The sequence below is a fragment of the Cervus canadensis genome, chromosome 8 (assembly GCF_019320065.1).
Source record: "Cervus canadensis isolate Bull #8, Minnesota chromosome 8, ASM1932006v1, whole genome shotgun sequence".
NCBI classification, from domain to species: Eukaryota; Metazoa; Chordata; class Mammalia; order Artiodactyla; family Cervidae; genus Cervus; species Cervus canadensis.
The window spans coordinates 28133698-28151178 of NC_057393.1; the positions used below are offsets into that span (position 1 = coordinate 28133698).

Here is a 17481-nt window from a genome sequence, read left to right on the forward strand (position 1 = left end):
GAGAAATGTCTATTTAGAGCTTTTGCCCATATTTTGATTGGGTTGTTTGTTTTTTGATGTTGAGCTGTATGAGCTGTTTGTATATTTTGGAAATTAATCCCTTAATAGTCTCATAGTTTGCAAATATGTATTCTCCTCTTCCATAGGTTGTCTTTTCATTTTGTTTATGGTTTCCATTGCTGTGCAAAAGCTTTTAAGTTTAATTAGGTTCTACTTGTTTATTTTTGCTTTTATGAAATTTCACTCTTTGTTCCAGATAATATCCCTTGTTAGAAGTCTCCTTATCAGATTGTTAATATAGCAATTCAATTTTTTTAAAATTAGTGTTGATACAACATATTTTTCCCATCTTTATAATTTCAGCCTATCTGTGTCTTTATATTTTAGGTGGATTTCTTTTAGACAAAACCTGTGATTGGACATTGATTTTCTACCCAGTCTGACAACCTCTGTCTTTTAATTGAAATGTTACATTTAATTTATTTATTAATATTGTTGAGTTAATATCTGCCATCTTGCCTTTTTTCCCCTTCTTTTTCTTCTGTTTATCTTTTCCTTTTTCTGCTTTTGTTTGGATTAACTGAGTATTTTTTATGATTCTATTTTATGTCCAATATTGACTTCTTATCTCTACCCCTTAGTTTTATTATTTTAGTCATTGCTGTAGGTTTTCAAACATGCATTTTTAACTTACCACAGTATACCTTCAAAATTTGTTATATGACTTCATATAATGTGTAATAACCTTACAATAGTGTGTTTCCATTTGCCCCACTCCTGGTCTTTGTATTACTATTGTCAAACATTTTTCTTCTAGGTTTCTTATAATTTTCACATTCCATTGTTATCATTTTTTGATTGATGAGTCAATTATCTTTTTTCCTAGTTTTCAAATTTATGTGGAAGTATTTTACATTTTATCCATGTATTTACCATTTCCAGTATGTTTTATTCCTGTTGAAAGATCCAGATAATGTAATTTTCCTTCTACCAGAGAGCTTTTATTAACATTTCTTCTGATTGTAGGACTGTTAACAACACATTCTCTCAGATAGTTTGTTTGAAAAGGTCTTTATTTCACTCTCATTTCAGAAAGATGTTTTTGCTGGATATAGAATTTTAGGCTAACTTTTTTTTTCTTTTGGCACAGATATCATTCCATTGTTTTCTGGCTTGTATAGTTTCTGACAAGTGTGAATTTTTATCTTTGCTCCTTTGTATGTGTGTTTTTTCCCCATTGAGCTGCTCTTAAAATTCTTTCTTTAACATTGGTTTTCAGCAATTTTATTGTGATGTGCTTATACCTTCCGTTTTGTTCCTTATAATGTTCATGGTTGTCTTTAAGCACTTGAACATATTTATAATAGCTCTTTAAATGTCCTTGCTAATTTCATCATCTCTTTAATTTCTGGGTCTGTTTCTATTCACTGATGTTTCTCTGGGTTATGAGTTACATTTTCTTGCTTCTTGACATGTCTGATAATTTTTTACTGGATATCGGGCATTGTGAATGTTATATAGTTGAATGCTGGATTTTGTTGTCTTTATTAAATAGTGTCAGACTTCATTGAGGAAGGTAAAGAAATTATTTGTGGAGCAGCAATCTCCTTTTTGTAACATTGTACAGGAAGGCAGTGACCATAACCATCCCAAAGAAAAAGAAATGCAGGAAGGCAAAGTGGTTGTTTGAGGAGGCTTTACAAATAGCTGAGGAAAGAAGAGAAGCAAAAGGCAGGGGAGAATGGGAAAGATAAACCCAACTAAATCCAGAGTTCCAAGAATAACAAGGAGAGATACAAAGGCCTTATTAAATGAACAGTGCAAAGAAATAGAGGAAAACAATAGAATGGGTAAGACTAGAGATCTCTTTAAGAAACTTGGAGAGGGACTTCCCTGGTGGTCCAGGGCTAGGACTCTGAGCTCCCAATGCAGGGGACCCTGGTATGATCCCTGGTCAGGGAAGTAGATCCTGCATGCTGCAACTAAGACCTGGTACAGCCAAATAAATTAAAAAAAAGAAAAGAAAAAGAAAATTGGAGATATCAAGGGAACATTTCATGCAAGGATGGGCACAATAAAGGAAATGGTAAGGACCTAACAGAAGCAGAAGAGATTAAGAAGTTCTTTGTATAAGAACTATACAAAAAGGTTTTAATGACCCATATAATCACTCACCAAGAGCCAGACAAATCAAGTGGGCCTTAGGAAGCATTACTACGAGCAAAGCCAGCAGAGGTGACAGAATTCCAGCTGAACTATTTTAAAATTCTAAAAGATGATGCTGTTAAAGTGCTGTACTCAGTTATGTTAGCAAATTTGAAAAACTCAGCCATGGCCATAGAACTGGAAAAGGTCAGTTTTCATTCCAGTCCCAAAGAAAGGCAATGCCAAAGGATGTGTACACTACCATACAGTTGTGCTCATTTCACATGCTAGCAATGTTATGCTCAAAATCCTTCAAGATAGACTTCAACAGTATGTGAACCAAGAACTTCCAGATGTTACAAGCTGGGTTTTGAAGCAGCAGAGGAACCAGCATCAAATTGCCAACATTTGTTGAATCATGGAGAACACAATGGAGTTCCAGAAAAACATCTATTTCTGCTTCACTGACTACACGGAAGCCTTTGACTGTGTGGATCACAACAAACTGTGAAAAATTCATGAAGAGATGGGAATATCAGACCACCTTACCTGCCTCCTGAGAAATCTGTTCACAGGTCAAGAAGCAACAGTTAGAACCTCACATGGAACAACTGACTGGTTCAAAATTGAGAAAGGAGTCTGACAAGGCTGTATATTGTCACCCCGTTTATTTAACGTCTGTGTCGAGTACATCATGCAAAACGCTGGTCTGGATGAATCACAAGCTGGAATCAAGATTGCTGGGAGAAATATCAACAGCCTCAGATATGCAGATGACACCACTCTAATGGCAGAAAGTGAAGAGGAACTAAAGAACCTCTTGATGAGGAAAGAGGAGAGTGAAAAGGCTGGCTTAAAACTCAACATTAAGCAACCTAAGATTATCTGATCCCATCACTTCATGGAAAATAAAAGGGGAAAAAGTGGAAGCAGTGACAGACTTTATTTTCTTGTGCTCCAAAGTCATAGCAGACAGTGACTACAGCCATGAAATTAAAAGACTTGCTCCTTGGAAGGAAAGCTATGACAAACCTTGGACAGCATATTAAAAAGCAGAGATATCACTTTGCTGTCAAAGGTTCCTATAGTCAAAACTATGGTTTTACCAGGAGTCATGTACAGATGTGAGAGTTGGACCATAAACCATAAAGAAAGCTGAATGCCGAAGAATTTATGCTTTTGAATTTTGGTCCTGGAGAAGACTCTTGAGAGCCCCTTGAACTGAAGGGAGATTACACCAGTCAATCCTAAAGGAAATCAACCCTGATTATTCATGGCAAGAACTGTTGCTGAAGCTGAAGCTCAAAACTTTGGCCACCTGATGCAGAGAGCCAACTCATTGGAAAAGACCCTGATGCTGGGAAAGATTAAACGCAAAAGGAGAAGGGGATGACAGAGGATGAGCTGGTTAGATAGCATCACCATCTCAATGGACATGAATTAGAGCAAGCTCTGGGAGATAGTGGAGGACAGGAGGAGCCTGGTGTGCTGCAGTCCGTGGAGTCACAGCATTTAATACAACTTAGCAACAGAACAACAATCCTTTTGAAACTTCTTTTTTTCAAAAGAAAAAAATGAATTGGAATGTAGTGATCTTTCTTTTCCAGTATTATTGAGCTATAACTGACATATACCACTATTTAAGTTTACCACAGTAAATCTAGTTAACATCAGTCACATCCTATAGATGCAAAGGCAGCAGGAGGGTGGGGTGGTCCTTGTGATGACAACTCAGGATCTGCTGTCTCAGTAACTTCTAAATAAACCATGTGTGCTGTACTAAGTCATTTCAGTTGTGTCAGACTCTTTGTGACCCTATGGATGGTAGCCCACCAGGCTCCCCTGTCGATGGGATTCTCCTGGCAAGAATACTGGAGTGGGTTGCCATGCCCTGCTCCAGGGGATCTTCCCACCCCAGGATCAAACCTGTGTCTCTAAAGTCTCCTTCATTGGCAGGCAGGCTCTTTACCACTAGTGCCACATGGGAAGCCCAAATATACTAAGGAGCAGTGTTAACTGTAGTCATCATGTAGTATGTTACACCCCCCGGTACTTATTTGTCTTGTAATTGGAAGTTTGTACCTTTTGACTACCATGTATGAAACTCCTTATCTTTATTAAGATAGATTTAGAATGACTTTTAATTCTGTGTGTGTGTATGTGTGTTAATCGCTCAGTCGTGTCTGACTCTGTGCAACCCCATGGACTCCTCTGTCCATGGGATTTCCCAGGCAAGAGTACTGGAGTGTGTTGCCATTCTCTTCTCCAGGGGATCTTCCTGACCCAGGGATCGAACCCTGCGTGTCCTACATTGCAGGCAGACTCTATCATCTGAGCCACCAGGGAAGCCCCCAAGTTTAGTTCTACTGTTAAGGTGTTAGTGTTCTGGTGCCTCTTTTGAATGCCCTACACATTCAACAGGTACTTTTCATTCTGGTTGGTCAAAATTCATACACCTCCCAATCCTGTGTGAGCTCTGGGAATTGTTCAGCTTACAGATCCTCAGTCATTTTTCTGTGGAAACTGGTTGAATTTTACACTAAAAGTGTGATTCTTATTGTTCAGCAACAGATTCAGTGGGAACTGTACATAAATTTCTAAAACCCTTTTCTTTGCTGAACTCCTTCCTTTCTGGTAACCTGCCTTACAAATGCCAGCCCCTCTGCCTTTCCAAACTTTAATGTGTCTCCTTAGCTCAGCAAGATTTTCGTGCTCACCTTTTTTTTTTTTCCTCACATTTTTCAAAAGCATTTATTAAGAAATGGGGGGTGGGGTGGGAAAAAGGTATAAAGTACACAAAGGAATGAAAGCGTTTACAACATAGCTTCTTCAGGCCAGTGGCAACTAAGAAATATTTGCTGGGCCAACACCAAGGGTATGGAGGCCCCAATTCCATTTTCAATCCCATTTCTCTTGGCTGCTAACCCAACCAGCTCAAAACACCCTCCGAAAAGAAGTCAGATTGCCTTCCAAAACCTCCCCAAACTACTTCCCAGTTGCCTTTACGGCCCTTCTCTGCCTGGCCCCAGACTCCTTACCTAGGCTTCGGGTGAGGTCAGCCAGACCCTGCTGAGCCCTCTCCACTCTTCCAGTCACTATGTGGTCCCTTAATCTATTTCTGTTCCCATCCTGATTCATTTCATTAAACTACATTCATGAACCAGTTGGGCTGGCTTGATCTGCTGCCTTTGGTCAAGTTGCCTGTTTTTCTAAGCCTACATCAGAACTTGCTCTTTCTCCTGTTGGGAACAACTTCTTGAGCAGTGTCTCTGGCAGCTCCCTGCCCCAGTCAGTCCAAGGCTACTGTCTCCCCCAGACAGAACTCTGCAACCCCGTCCAACCTCCCACTTAACTTCCAGGTGACTCTAGTTCTCAGCTAACCCGTCTAGGTGGTGGTTTAGTCACTAAGTTGTGTCTTGACTCTTCAAGCCTCATGGACTGTAGCCCACCAGGCTCCTCTGTCCATGGGATTCTCCGGGCAAGAATACTGGAGTGGGTTGCCGTTGCCTTCTCCTCGTGCTCACCTTATATTTTCTTTCTCTCAGGATTCCTGTCCTGCACTGCATTTTATACAGTGTATGAAAAGAATTATTTCCTTTGTGAAGTTGTGAAGTCGCTCAGTCGTGTCCAACTCTTTGTGACCCCATGGACTGTAGCGTACCAGGCTCCTCAGTCCATGGAATTTTCCAGGCAAGAGTACTGGAGTGGGTTGCCGTTTCCTTCTCCAGGGGATCTTCCCAACCCAGGGATTGAACCCGGGTCTCCCACATTGCAGGCAGACACTTGACCGTCTGAGCTACCAGGGAAGCCACCATTATTCCATTATAAATGAAAGTGGAAGTCCTGAACTACTTCAAAATATTAGCGTATACCCTGAGTTAACCTACCCAGCTAAATTTTTTAAATTTCATTTACTTTTCAGAGAGCCACCACTTGAATTAACTATTTATATGCATTGTCCATTTTACTTCATTTTCTTCCTTGCTTCCTTCCTCTTTTTTTTCCATTATGAGAGAAGGGTCTTGAATGGATTTTGGAAACAAGATGTTATAGTGAGCATTTTCATATATTTTTAAAGATAATACACAAAAAGATCTCTCTTCCCTTTCCCCATATTTTCCTTCTATTCTTGGGCCCAGGTCCAGCCTTTAACATTGATAATTTACAAAGGTTCTATCCTCAAGTCTCTCAGAACAGCAAGAATTGAAACATGAGAGCTCTTGAATGGCTGATATTTTGTCTGATAGCTAACTGTCTGCTTGGAAACCATGACTCTTTTAGGCTATGTCCATCTCAACATGAACCAAGCATTGTCCTGAGTAAGAGGTTAAGTAGATGGCATCTGAAGGAAGCTAACAGTTTTCTCTGGGTACTAGTTAGCCTTGGAGTTCATGGATCTAATTGTTTCTTCTCCTTGTCTTCTGAGATGCATAACCTGTTAGTTGCTTATGCAAATAAGTGCTAAATATAGCTCAGCAAAACTTTGAACCTGGCTATTCAAAGATCACTTTGTGTGTCTGCTTAAATTATTTTGGACAGTTATCTAATGAGTACACTGCACAGTTTAGCTGGATTGTGCAGCTAAAAGTTGTTGCTAAATTGAACGCACCTCAAAGGGACATCTCAGAATGGATCAAACCTGATTTCCAAAAAAATTGAAACTATGGATTGTGTGGAGAGTAAAGTGAAATCCTTTCCCACCCTTTCAACCTTTTGCTCATCTTTTGTGCAGGATTTATTTTTTCAGCATCTGGGTAGTGCCTGAACAATCTACCCTTCAAATAATATACCCTGAATGGAGCCTAAGCTGCCAGGGCCAGAGTCACAGACCTGTCAACTAATGGCCCTCCTGAGCTGCTGTCCCAGGGGCCCTGCCATACTGGTGAGAATTTTGCAGTCTGAATTAGCTGAGTAAGATTATGTTGTAGGCAAAAGAGAAGAGACTTTGGATTTCTTAATTTTCCCTGCCTTAAAAGGTTTACTATTTCAATCAGACTGCCCATTCATTGATCAGTTAGTCAGCTGACTCCAAACCACTTATAGTTGTGTTGGCTCAACTGTTTCTGTGCCGTATGTGTAAGTGTGCCCTTCAAGGGTGGTTTTATCTTGATTCCTCGTTGCTTCTTAGCTCCTTAAAGATAGGACTTGGGCTTTAGAAGCATGTCAGAGCACTGTGAACAGTGCACTGGCAGCGTGTACTGTCTAATTCTAATCTTATCATGTGACTTTCTCTTTTTTCTTTTTGCCAGGCTTTGTGGCTAATGGGATCTCAGTTCCCTGACCAGGGATTGAACCCAGGCCATGGCAATGAAAGCTGAATCCTAACCACTAGACCACCAGGGAATTCCCCTATGATGTGACCTTGATGAGAGACCTGAGTGTTACTAAATTAGTCCACAAGCATGTTGAATGTTTACTGTTCCTCAAGACTGTGTTGGGGATTGTGGAAAATCTGTAATGTTGCACTGGGTCCCTTCCTTCAGGGTGCTAAGAATCCAGCTATGATGCAGTTTCAGTGAGGAAATCAGTAATAGTCCTTTCCTGCTTTACAGAAGAAATGGGACTGAAAAGTCATATTCTCCAACCAGTGAATAAACATTTGAAGTAGAGCAAATGGCCAGAGTCCAGTGGAGAGATGGATGGAGATTATTATGAAAATCCTCTAAAAAGCCTTTATTTTCTTTCCTTCTTTCACCTACTTTATCTCTTTCAAACTACCCAGAGATTAATTTTTCTATGATTAGGGGTTCAGCAGAGTTAAAGCAGGACTGCATGAAAATGAAAACAGAGTGGTTACAAGTCTTTTTGGAAGAATGGAAAATTGGTCTTAAAGTATGATCATTCATTGTAGAGGGATTCACTGTATCCTTTTAACACCCCACCCCAAGCCTGGAAACTGTCTGGTGGCTGCAGCCAAAAAAGCCCAATTAAACTCTAAAGATCAGTAATTCCCTGGCAGTCTAGGGGTTAGGAGTTTGTACTCTCACTGCCAAGAGCCTGGGTTCAGTCCCTGGTTGGGGAACTAAGATCCCACAAGTCGTGCAGTGCGGCAAACAATAAATAAAATGATAATGATAAAAAACATTGAAGACCTTTGAATTTTAAACTTCTAAATGAGCATTGAGTAATTAGAGTAGCAACCAAAGCCAGACTTTGCTAATAATGAATTTGGGGTAGTCTGTAAAGTTTTGTTGGTGGTTTACATTATCAACAGGGTCTTCAACCGCTGAGCAGGGTCTTCAGCTGCTGTGGGTGCAAACTGACAAGATGTGGAGCCCTGAGGACATGGTAGTCATTAAGGCTCAAACATCAAACAGGCCTTCACCAGGTTACATTCCCAGCTCTGCACATGTCATGCTTCCCACTTCTTAGCAGTGAGTTTGAGATCCTTGAATTTTTATTCTCTGAAAGATCACTTAGCCTGTAAACTCAACAACGTACCCCAGGTTAGACTAGCCTGCTAGTGCAGGAGGAGCACTGGATGGGGAGTCAGGAGACTTTGCTGTGTAATTCCAGCTTTGTGTCTTGGGGCAGTGTACAGTCTTTCAAGATGTCTGTTTGTTCATCTGTGACATGAGGGCCATGTACTCAGTATTTGGGTGATTTCAAACGTTTCTTCCAGAACTGTTATTTTTATGATTTTCTCTCAATGGCAACACTTTGGTAGAAAGAGTTATGGTTGCCTTTCATGTCACAATCCTCAGGTATTCGTGCTATTTCCAGACCCTCCTGGCCACAATTTAACCACCTGATTTGTCTTAATTTGAATGTATCAGATACTTTCTTTTTCCAGTTTTCTTGTTTCCATCTCAATAGCCTTCATTCATTTAGCACCCTTGCCAGATCCTATCACTTAGCTATTAATGTTTATTTATATATTATCACTTATCTTCATAGTATTGTAAGAAAATATTATAATGGTAACTATTTTACAGACAAAGAAACTAAAGCTCAGACAGGTCAAGGTTATATAACTAACTAGTAAATTAAGGTGTCAAGATTTGAACCCAGACTTTGCTGATTCCGTAGCCTCTTTCTGTTACACCCCACTGCAGTCTTGATAGGTTCCGTGTTTATTTCCTATTCTATAAGACTTCTCAGTAGGTTTCTCTACTGATATCTTGTGGTTTCATCCTCATTTGGCAGCCTGGTCTCTAAGGAAGGCCATACATGTTGCCCTGGCTCGAGTGGGCTAGTGTCAGACTTCTGTACTTTCCCCAAATAGGTTATATACTTTAGATGTCATTTCAAATTGAGAAGATAATGAACACAGATTTGCTGTCAGGTCACATCCTATTACTTAGTTGTCCCCTCATTCTCATTCTCCCAGGAATTCAGTCCAGCAGAGATTTGGACTGAATCTCTGGACTGTCTGCAGAGCCCAGGAAGTACCTACTCCTATTTCAAACTGTCCCAGCAGAGACCAGGCAGTTTTTCAGGCACAGGGTAAAGCCCTCTAACATCAAGACTAGATAGCCATTGAACTTTTCTAGCTTGGTGATCCTCCTTTGCTGCTATCTTCAGGCAAGACTTATTTCCCATTTCAAAGGTCTTGCTAAAAAATAAAAAGGTGGGGCACAGGGTACTGAATAGTCTTTTGGGAATCCCTATTATGTGTGCTAGAGGAAGAGGGTGTTTGTATGTGTGTGTGTGTGCCTGAAACCTCATCAACAATTTTGAACTAAATTTTTGCTCTGGGATCTTGTTGCTCCCTGATGTGGCCAAGAGCCTCCCAACCTGTATCATGCGAGGCCAGGCCTCTGCTCAGCTTTTCTTTAGTATAACCTGTATCTGCCTGAATTACTAAGATTACTAAGGTTGGCAGTGGGTACTGGCCATTCTTTGACTTCTGGTTGATGCATTGTCAGTTACACTCAGGACATGGGGTCATTATGGGAAGCCTGCTTTTGTATTGTATAGAGAGTACTCTTCACCAGTATGTGCCACAAGCTAATGGAGATGTGTAAGGCCCCAGCTCCTGGTTTATGGTTAGAACTACCTGGGGATAAGCAGAGCTACCAAATGGCCTGTTGTCACCAGAGGAGGCTTTCATCATAAAATTAGTAACCTTTTATTGCTTGTTATTAATGTGCCAGGCATTGGACAATCTTATCTCATTTCATCCTCACATCAGCTCTATGAGGAAGATAGGGTTATCCTTTTACAAATAAGAAAACTGAGGCTCAGAGATTAAGTAGTGTGTATAAGTTTACAGAGCTACCTGTGGTTGATCTGGGAGTAAAATTCAGGTCTTCCTAACCTCAAAGCCTATGTCTCCTCCAGAGACCTCAGGGAAGGAGTTTAGGTCCTCTCCCTCACTAATTTATTATTCCCTCACCTGAGGCAGAGTGTTTCCAAGATATCTAATGAGATCTTTGAAACTGAGGTCATTTGTGCCTTCCACTTAAATCCAGAAGATGTTCCTTCGTGGTGAAGAGTCATTTATGCACATAAGATCTTTGGGACAGTTTGAAATAGGAGTCGGCACTTCCTGGGCTGTGAAGACAGTCCAGGAACTATCCAGGTTGCTGTATAGCCATTGGGACGATAATGTTTCCATCAGTTGTATGTTATTTTCAGGAACTCAGAACTTTTATTCCCCTGTAATGTTTGGAAGCTGAGTTCAACTTCCACCTTTCAGAGAGAACCCCTCTTGAAGTTCCACCTCAAAGAGGTTAGGTAATTGTCTGAGATTCCACAGTAAGAGTGAAACTCCCAATTCAGTTTTCTATCAGACCTTTTTGCCAGGACCCAGGTTCCCATGGACTAAGCATCACAGGTGGGGGAATAAGGACTCCTTAGAGAGCATGTGGCTGATAGGTGACTTACTGCCTTTAGAGCTACATTGAACTGATGTGGACAAGGTTCTAGGAAGCCCACAAGCCCAACAACTGGTGAATAAAGGTGGCTCTGTTAGGGTATATACTATACCTGATGGATTAGGGAGAAATGTCCATCTAGGAAGGGCCTTTGAAGTTGCCAGGAAGCCAGAAATTGAGATGGCAAATTATGATAAAGCCTAAGGCCTTTAGGCACAAGGGCTCTGGGAAATTTTTCTCTGTGTAACTACCCCCTTCACCACATCTCAGGCCAGTGTTCAGGGTGAGGCCCAAATGGGACGTGTTCCTAAAGTCCGTAGTTAGAGAAAGGAAAGTCCCAGACTAGGAGTGAGTTGCTAGTGCTCTGGAGTTCAAAAGGGCTGGGACCCAGACCTGAGTTTAGAATGTTTTCTTCTCTTGAAAGTTTAAGAGAAGTGATATGGACAGGAAATAACAGGGGTTAGGTGAACACAAGAAAGGGCCAGGGAAGGAGAAGGTGACCCTAGGCAGTGTCTGGACAAGGGGAAAGCTGAGATCGTGCTGTAAGTCCAGCCAGGCCTCTGGATTCCTTCCAAGGAGCTGATAGCTCAGGGGCCATTTCTGCTTTCACTCCCGTGTAAGAAACTGAACTAAGCTCTTCCAGCAAAAGCCAGCTTTTTTGGGAAAGGAAAAATCCCTGTGCTGAGTGATATCTTATACCTTCCACTCTGCCCTGGCAAAAAGAGAGAATGATCAAGGTGGCCTTGCCTGAGGCTCTCAGGACATAGCATCTCTTGACATGCTCTTTCTTCTTCTCAGAAGTTGGCTTCAGCATGGTATTTGTCCTTTGGTACCTGGCTCCCCTTAGTAAAGGCTGAGTCCAGGTTACTGGGTCATAGCTATTGCTGAAATTGCCCAGAGTTCAGGGATTGGAAAAGCAGGTATTATTTTATTCCATCTGATTCCTGGGGGCTGATTCCATCTTACCTTTTTTTGGAACTTTGCCTATTTGTGGGCTGGAGTCCTTTACTTCCGAGAGAAGACCTTGGCTGTAGAAGTTTCAGCCATGAGCACACCTGTCATACGTGAGAGAGCCAGATGACTTCTTGGGTGACTGGCATCGCTCCGTTGTGGTCCTCCTGCCAACAGAACTGACAGATAGAAGCGAAGAAACCAGTCTCTACTAGAGTCTGTGGGACATAGTTTGGCAAAGTGACCTTGAAGACTGGGATGTCTGGAGGAAAAGAGCCTGAGTCTGGACCAGAGCTTTGACCTGATTGTCCTTCCCAAACTCAGGAACACAAGCCTGTGTTCTCCATCCCTACCCTCTCCTCAGGAATTCTTGGCAGGCAGATATATTTGCCACCAGGTGCAGTCTGCCCTGAAATAAGACTGAATTGGTGAAGGGAACAGCCCAGAGGCACCTTTGTACCCCTCAGGAATGCATTCTCAACCCCTCTGATCAGTCTTGACTCTAACTTACTCCCTTCAGCCCTGCCTTCTGTTAGAGCTCAGCCTCCCTTACCATACTCATTCCTCGCAAGACTCCTGGCTGAGCTGGGAGCTCTCCATGACATCATACACTTCCCTCCCAGGTCAGACCAAATTGCAGAACAGCTTTTGGCCAGATTGTCAGAGTGAAAATTTAGTCACTCTCCTGGTCTCTCCTTTCTACCTAGCTCAGTTCTTTTAAGTTAATGGAGAAGATCTACATCTTCTGATGTAACTAATCATTGTATAACCCAAATATAATTATCTTCAAGCTGGCAAGGTAGTATTACATTCTCTAAATACTAATCTGATGTTGCTAATAATGGACATGATATATCCAAAATAGTTTTTGTTACAGGGAGTAGCAGGAGCCTGGGCTTGGTCACCTCTGAATATTTGTGATCTAACTAACTGTCCTTGCCTGTGATTCATGGTCTAATAAGCTAGACTTACATCAGAACTGGCTTTGGTAATCCTTTCCTTCTGGAACCACAGAGATCCAAGTTTCCTGGAGTTAGCGGAAGTCTGAGTCCACCACAGAGACATAGTAGGGAGGGACCCCTCCTCAGAACAGAAGAGGATGAGATAAACTCTAGCTTAGTCTAGAAATGTCTCCTACACTCCAAGGCTGGGATGCTCAAAAGTTCCATCCAGGCAATGGATAAGAAGACTGAGTTGGCATTGAGAGATGAAAACAAGTGGCAGATGGTACTGAGGAACATCCCGGGACTAAAGAAATGTGGTTCCCAGAAAGGGAAAAGGAAAGATATTGGCAAAGTCTTACTCAGCAACTGTGACAGCCAGGCCAGAGAAAGCTGCACGATACAGCTGAGAATGCGTCTGTGGTGTCAGGGATACTGAGGGGCTCAGACACTTACTGTTCTGTCCCCTCTTCTCATCTCCTTTACCATACCCACAGTAAACGGCCCTGAAAACCAGGCTGGACCAGTCAGGAAAGGCAGGGGATGGAAGAAATTAGAAAGTGGTCCCAGCTACTGTACAGCTAGGGAACTCTACTTAGTATCTTATAATACCTATAATGCAAGAGAATGTAAAAAAAATACACACACACATATATATATATATGTATGTATGTATGTATATTTTGGCCATGCCACATGGCTTGTAGGATCTTAATTCCCCATCAGGGATTGAACCCATGCCCCTCACAGTGAAAGAATGGAGTTCTAAACACTGGAGCACTGGGAAATTCCCTGTATATTTTATGTGTATGTGTAACTGATTCACTTTGCTGTACGCCTGAAACTGACACACCATTGTAAATCAACTATATTTCAATACAAATTTTTTTTAAAAAGTGGTTCCAGAAACCTGAGGAATTGCCATGGCCAGCCTTTTTTCAGTAATAAGTAGTGACACATAGTGACAGTCTCTTGGGTGTGTTGTCCCAGACTGAATCCAGCCCAGTAGAGCAGCAGGAGAGGTGTGGGGGCCAAGTGACCTAGGGTTTGTGTGGCCTAAGCCCCCGCTGATTCTTGACTTCCCCAGGTGCTAGAGGTAGTGCGAGCCAACTATGACACACTCACACTGAAGCTGCAGGATGGCCTGGACCAGTATGAGCGCTACTCGGAGCAGCACAAGGAAGCCGCCTTCTTCAAAGAGCTGGTGAGTGAGCCTTGCCTCTGTCTCTGCCTATGTCTGTGGAGGGCCCTTCCCTGCCACTGGGTTCTACTGTGCAGGTGGGTACAGGCTGATGAAATAAGATTGGAGGGGCCTGATTGAATTGGGTTTGCTACTTCTGTCCCACAGCAGTCCAGGAAGGACCAGGTGGTAAGAGACAAAGACACTAACCAGGGTACTTGTGCCAGGCTGGGAAGGGTGAGAAGCCTGAGGCAGCAGTGCCCACCTCTCCTCTGCAGCCATGGAGATAGCCTGGTGCAGCTTCAGCTAGGCCTGGAGTTTGATGTGCATTCCCAGTGGCAGCTCTGGCTCATTACTCCTTATCCTATCCTCAGAACAACTAATGAGAGTAATTGATTCTTCTCCTCCTTATGTAACCACTATCCTAAATTCCTAACTGGGTCCTGGTCTAAGTGCCCTTCCAATCTAGTTCTCCAGTCTTCACTCCCTACCCTCATTCCCACTCTCCAGTCACTCAGCTTCCTGCAGCCCCTCCCTTGGCCATCTGAAGCCAGTGAACACTTGTTCTGTCTCCTCCACCTCCCAGTTGACATCTCCACAGAACTGGACCACCCTGTTAGCAGTCCCTTTCCTGCCCTGCACTTAGAAATTGCCCTCAGGGAAAGCCCAGTCTCCCTGTATACTCTGGTCTGGGGTCTGAGACCGGGGCACACAGGCCTCTGTACCCACTTCCCATATCCTCAGACCTCCCACTGCCAGGACAGAATTTGCATCAGCCCAGCTTTTTACTTACCCATGCCTAGTCCATGATGAAGGTGCTAGCTTTAGATCATCTGTCTTGTGCTAAACCCAGCCCAACTCTGACCCTGACATGCCATTCCTGGGATTTGGGCCTTCCCCAGGGTGAGGCATATATACTCTGAGCTGAGATAGCAGGCAGCAGGGAAGCCACTAGTGTAAGGAGATAGCAGAATATAGTACTTTTATGGGGTGGTCGGCAAATATTCAAGTTGATCTAGGGGTCAGGTCTTAAGAGATAAAGTTACTAGGAGATGAAGAGGACTGAGGAGGAGAAACATCAAAAGCTGTCTTGAGGCTTTGGGGCACTAGTCTGCACCTTACTTGTGTCTCTGCATAGCTGTACCGCTGGCATAGGGGAGCTCAGAGGGTCTGGTTAGGTTTGGAGCTAATGAACTTGGGCTGCCTGCTGTTTGCCATGCTGGCCTTTCCTCTGCTTACTGCCTGATGACTTCATTATGTTTCCCATAGCACAGCAGAGATGGAAGAAAAGCTTCCTGGGCTTTGGGGCCTAAGACAGATACACGTTCTTTGTCCCCTTCCTCCCCCGCTTTGTCTCTAGATCAGTGTTCACATCTATTTCCAATGAATAATCCATCTTAGAACCCACTCAGAGCAGGGAGTTTGGCCCTCCGACCGCTTTCCCCTGCTGACACAGACAGGACTTCCTGCAAGGTTCTCAGTCTCGGGGTAGAAAGCCATCAGTGGAGGGAACATGGTGAGAATACAACCAGACTTTCCTCTAAAGCAGGCAGGCACTTTGGGGTATGGAGAGTGCTGGCCCAGGAGCTGAGAAACTAGGTCCTGCTCCCACAGCTGGGACTTGCTGGCTATGTGACCTGTTCCTGGCTGTTGGCCTCTTTGGGTCGTACTCCTGCCATCCGTGCCAGACAAGGGCTGTATCTCCAAATGTCCTTTCCAACCAGAAAAGTAGATAAATACAGAAGGAGGTTGAGAAGAGCAAAAAACGCCCACAGAGAGGGAGCTCCAGAGCAAGAGTTCTCTGGCTTCAGTTTCTCCTCCTCCACTAGACCACTGACTGGACCAGTCCCCCTCAGCCTGGCCAAGGCAAGGCCAGAGGCCTGACGTCGGCGCTCCTTCTCTGTCTCTGCTTGTCTCTGCCTCATCAGGTGCTCAGATGTTCTTCTCACATCCACTCGAATTCTTTCTCTCAACCTCTTTTCTTCCTGCCATCACAGAACTGTTCACTCATTTACCTGCAGGGATGATAGATGCTAAGAGTTCATTTCCTGAGAGAAATTTCTAGCACTGCATCTTGGCCTTGTGCTTCAGGCACTGCCCTCTGCTGTTTGTAATGGACTTTCTCCTGTTTTTTCTCTGCCTGTGCCCTTCCACCTCCCCTCACCTTTTCCCAGGTTCGATCCATTAGCACCAACGTCCGGAGGAACCTGGCCTTCCATACACTCAGCCAGGAAGTCCTGCTCAAGGAATTCTCCACTATCTCCTGAAGCTGCCACGCATACCTGAGCAGCCACTGACTGCCCTTACCCACGAGGCTTCTGGGCTGGAGGGCGGGCCAGGGGCGAGGGCCTGTTCCCAAGGTTGGAGAAAAACACAGACACCAAGTTCTGTCAGTGGAGGCCACACTTCACTGGAGCTTGGACAGCAGGGGCCAGGATGGGCAAGCCAGGGATAATCTTATTTGGGGAAGGGATGGGGTGGGCACAGGGAGACACCTTCAGAAATGTGGGGATTTCTGGGGGTGGGCTTTCTGGACAAGCCCTCATATTTCCAACTGAGATTACAAGTTATGGCTACTAACTAATTGTCAGGAGCTGTTGGGCAAACCTCAGGGTGATGCCCACATCCATGGGGTCAGTGGCTCACCCAGGCTTCTGAAAACAGACTAACTCTCAGATGTAGGTGGAGCCAGTTCTGCTTTGAGCCCGGGGCTGAGCCGGCCCTGAAATCTGTGTCCCATGCCCCCACCGGCACTTTGTCCAGTCATTGGGACCCTTAGCTCAGGCCTTGAGTGGGGTAGTTATGGGGTACCTTCTTTCTATTTTCTGAATCCAGAGCTGACTCCTCTGCTGTCTGGCCACCACTTTCTGCATTTGATTCTTGGCACCAGGAGTACCTGTGAGTGTTCCCCTGCCTTCCAGCCCATTGACTCTTCAGCACCACAGGGTCACAATCTTAGCTTTTCATTTTCAATCTGGTTTAAACTGTCTTTAGGGTATGTGTGTGAAATAAACATTGACAGGTTTTCTGAAGCCCTCAGGTGCCTACTTTGCTGGTTCCCTTTCCAGCAGCTTCCCCACCTCCTTAGCCACCCCCTCCTCTGGGAGCCTCTCTTGCCTCTACTGAGCTCCCCTCCACGTGTTCCACCCCCTCACCCGGCTGTTGTTTACATCCAGCCTGCCTGAGAATTTCCTCTGGGGAGGAATCTGTTCCTGTGGTGGTCTGGTGCCTGCAAGGGAAAGAGCTTGCCAGGGCCAGGCTCTGGAACAAGCCAGGTGAGCATCATGGAAAGGCCGACCTTTGGGAAGTTGGCCTGTGTTTCCTCCTCTGGACAGCCTCCATGGGACTACTGCTGTAGGCTTTCCCTGCCCCACAGCTGCCTTTGAAGTAGCTGCTCCTCTGAGGCCCTCCCTTTCTAAAGCACTTTTTAAAGCCTTCAGGATTG

General features: G+C 43.9%; 1 protein-coding gene across 1 annotated transcript in view; it reads left to right on the top strand.

Moving 5' to 3' along the window:
* The window catches only part of ARMH3 (armadillo like helical domain containing 3), a 171059-nt gene extending 153991 nt beyond the window's left edge, over positions 1–17068 (top strand). Inside the window, exons 25-26 of the mRNA XM_043475627.1 lie at positions 13944–14060; positions 16211–17068. Coding sequence (XP_043331562.1) covers positions 13944–14060; positions 16211–16303 — 210 coding nt within the window. The 3' untranslated portion in view covers positions 16304–17068. The remainder of the gene's footprint in view (positions 1–13943; positions 14061–16210) is intronic.
* The last annotated feature ends 413 nt before the right edge of the window (positions 17069–17481 follow it).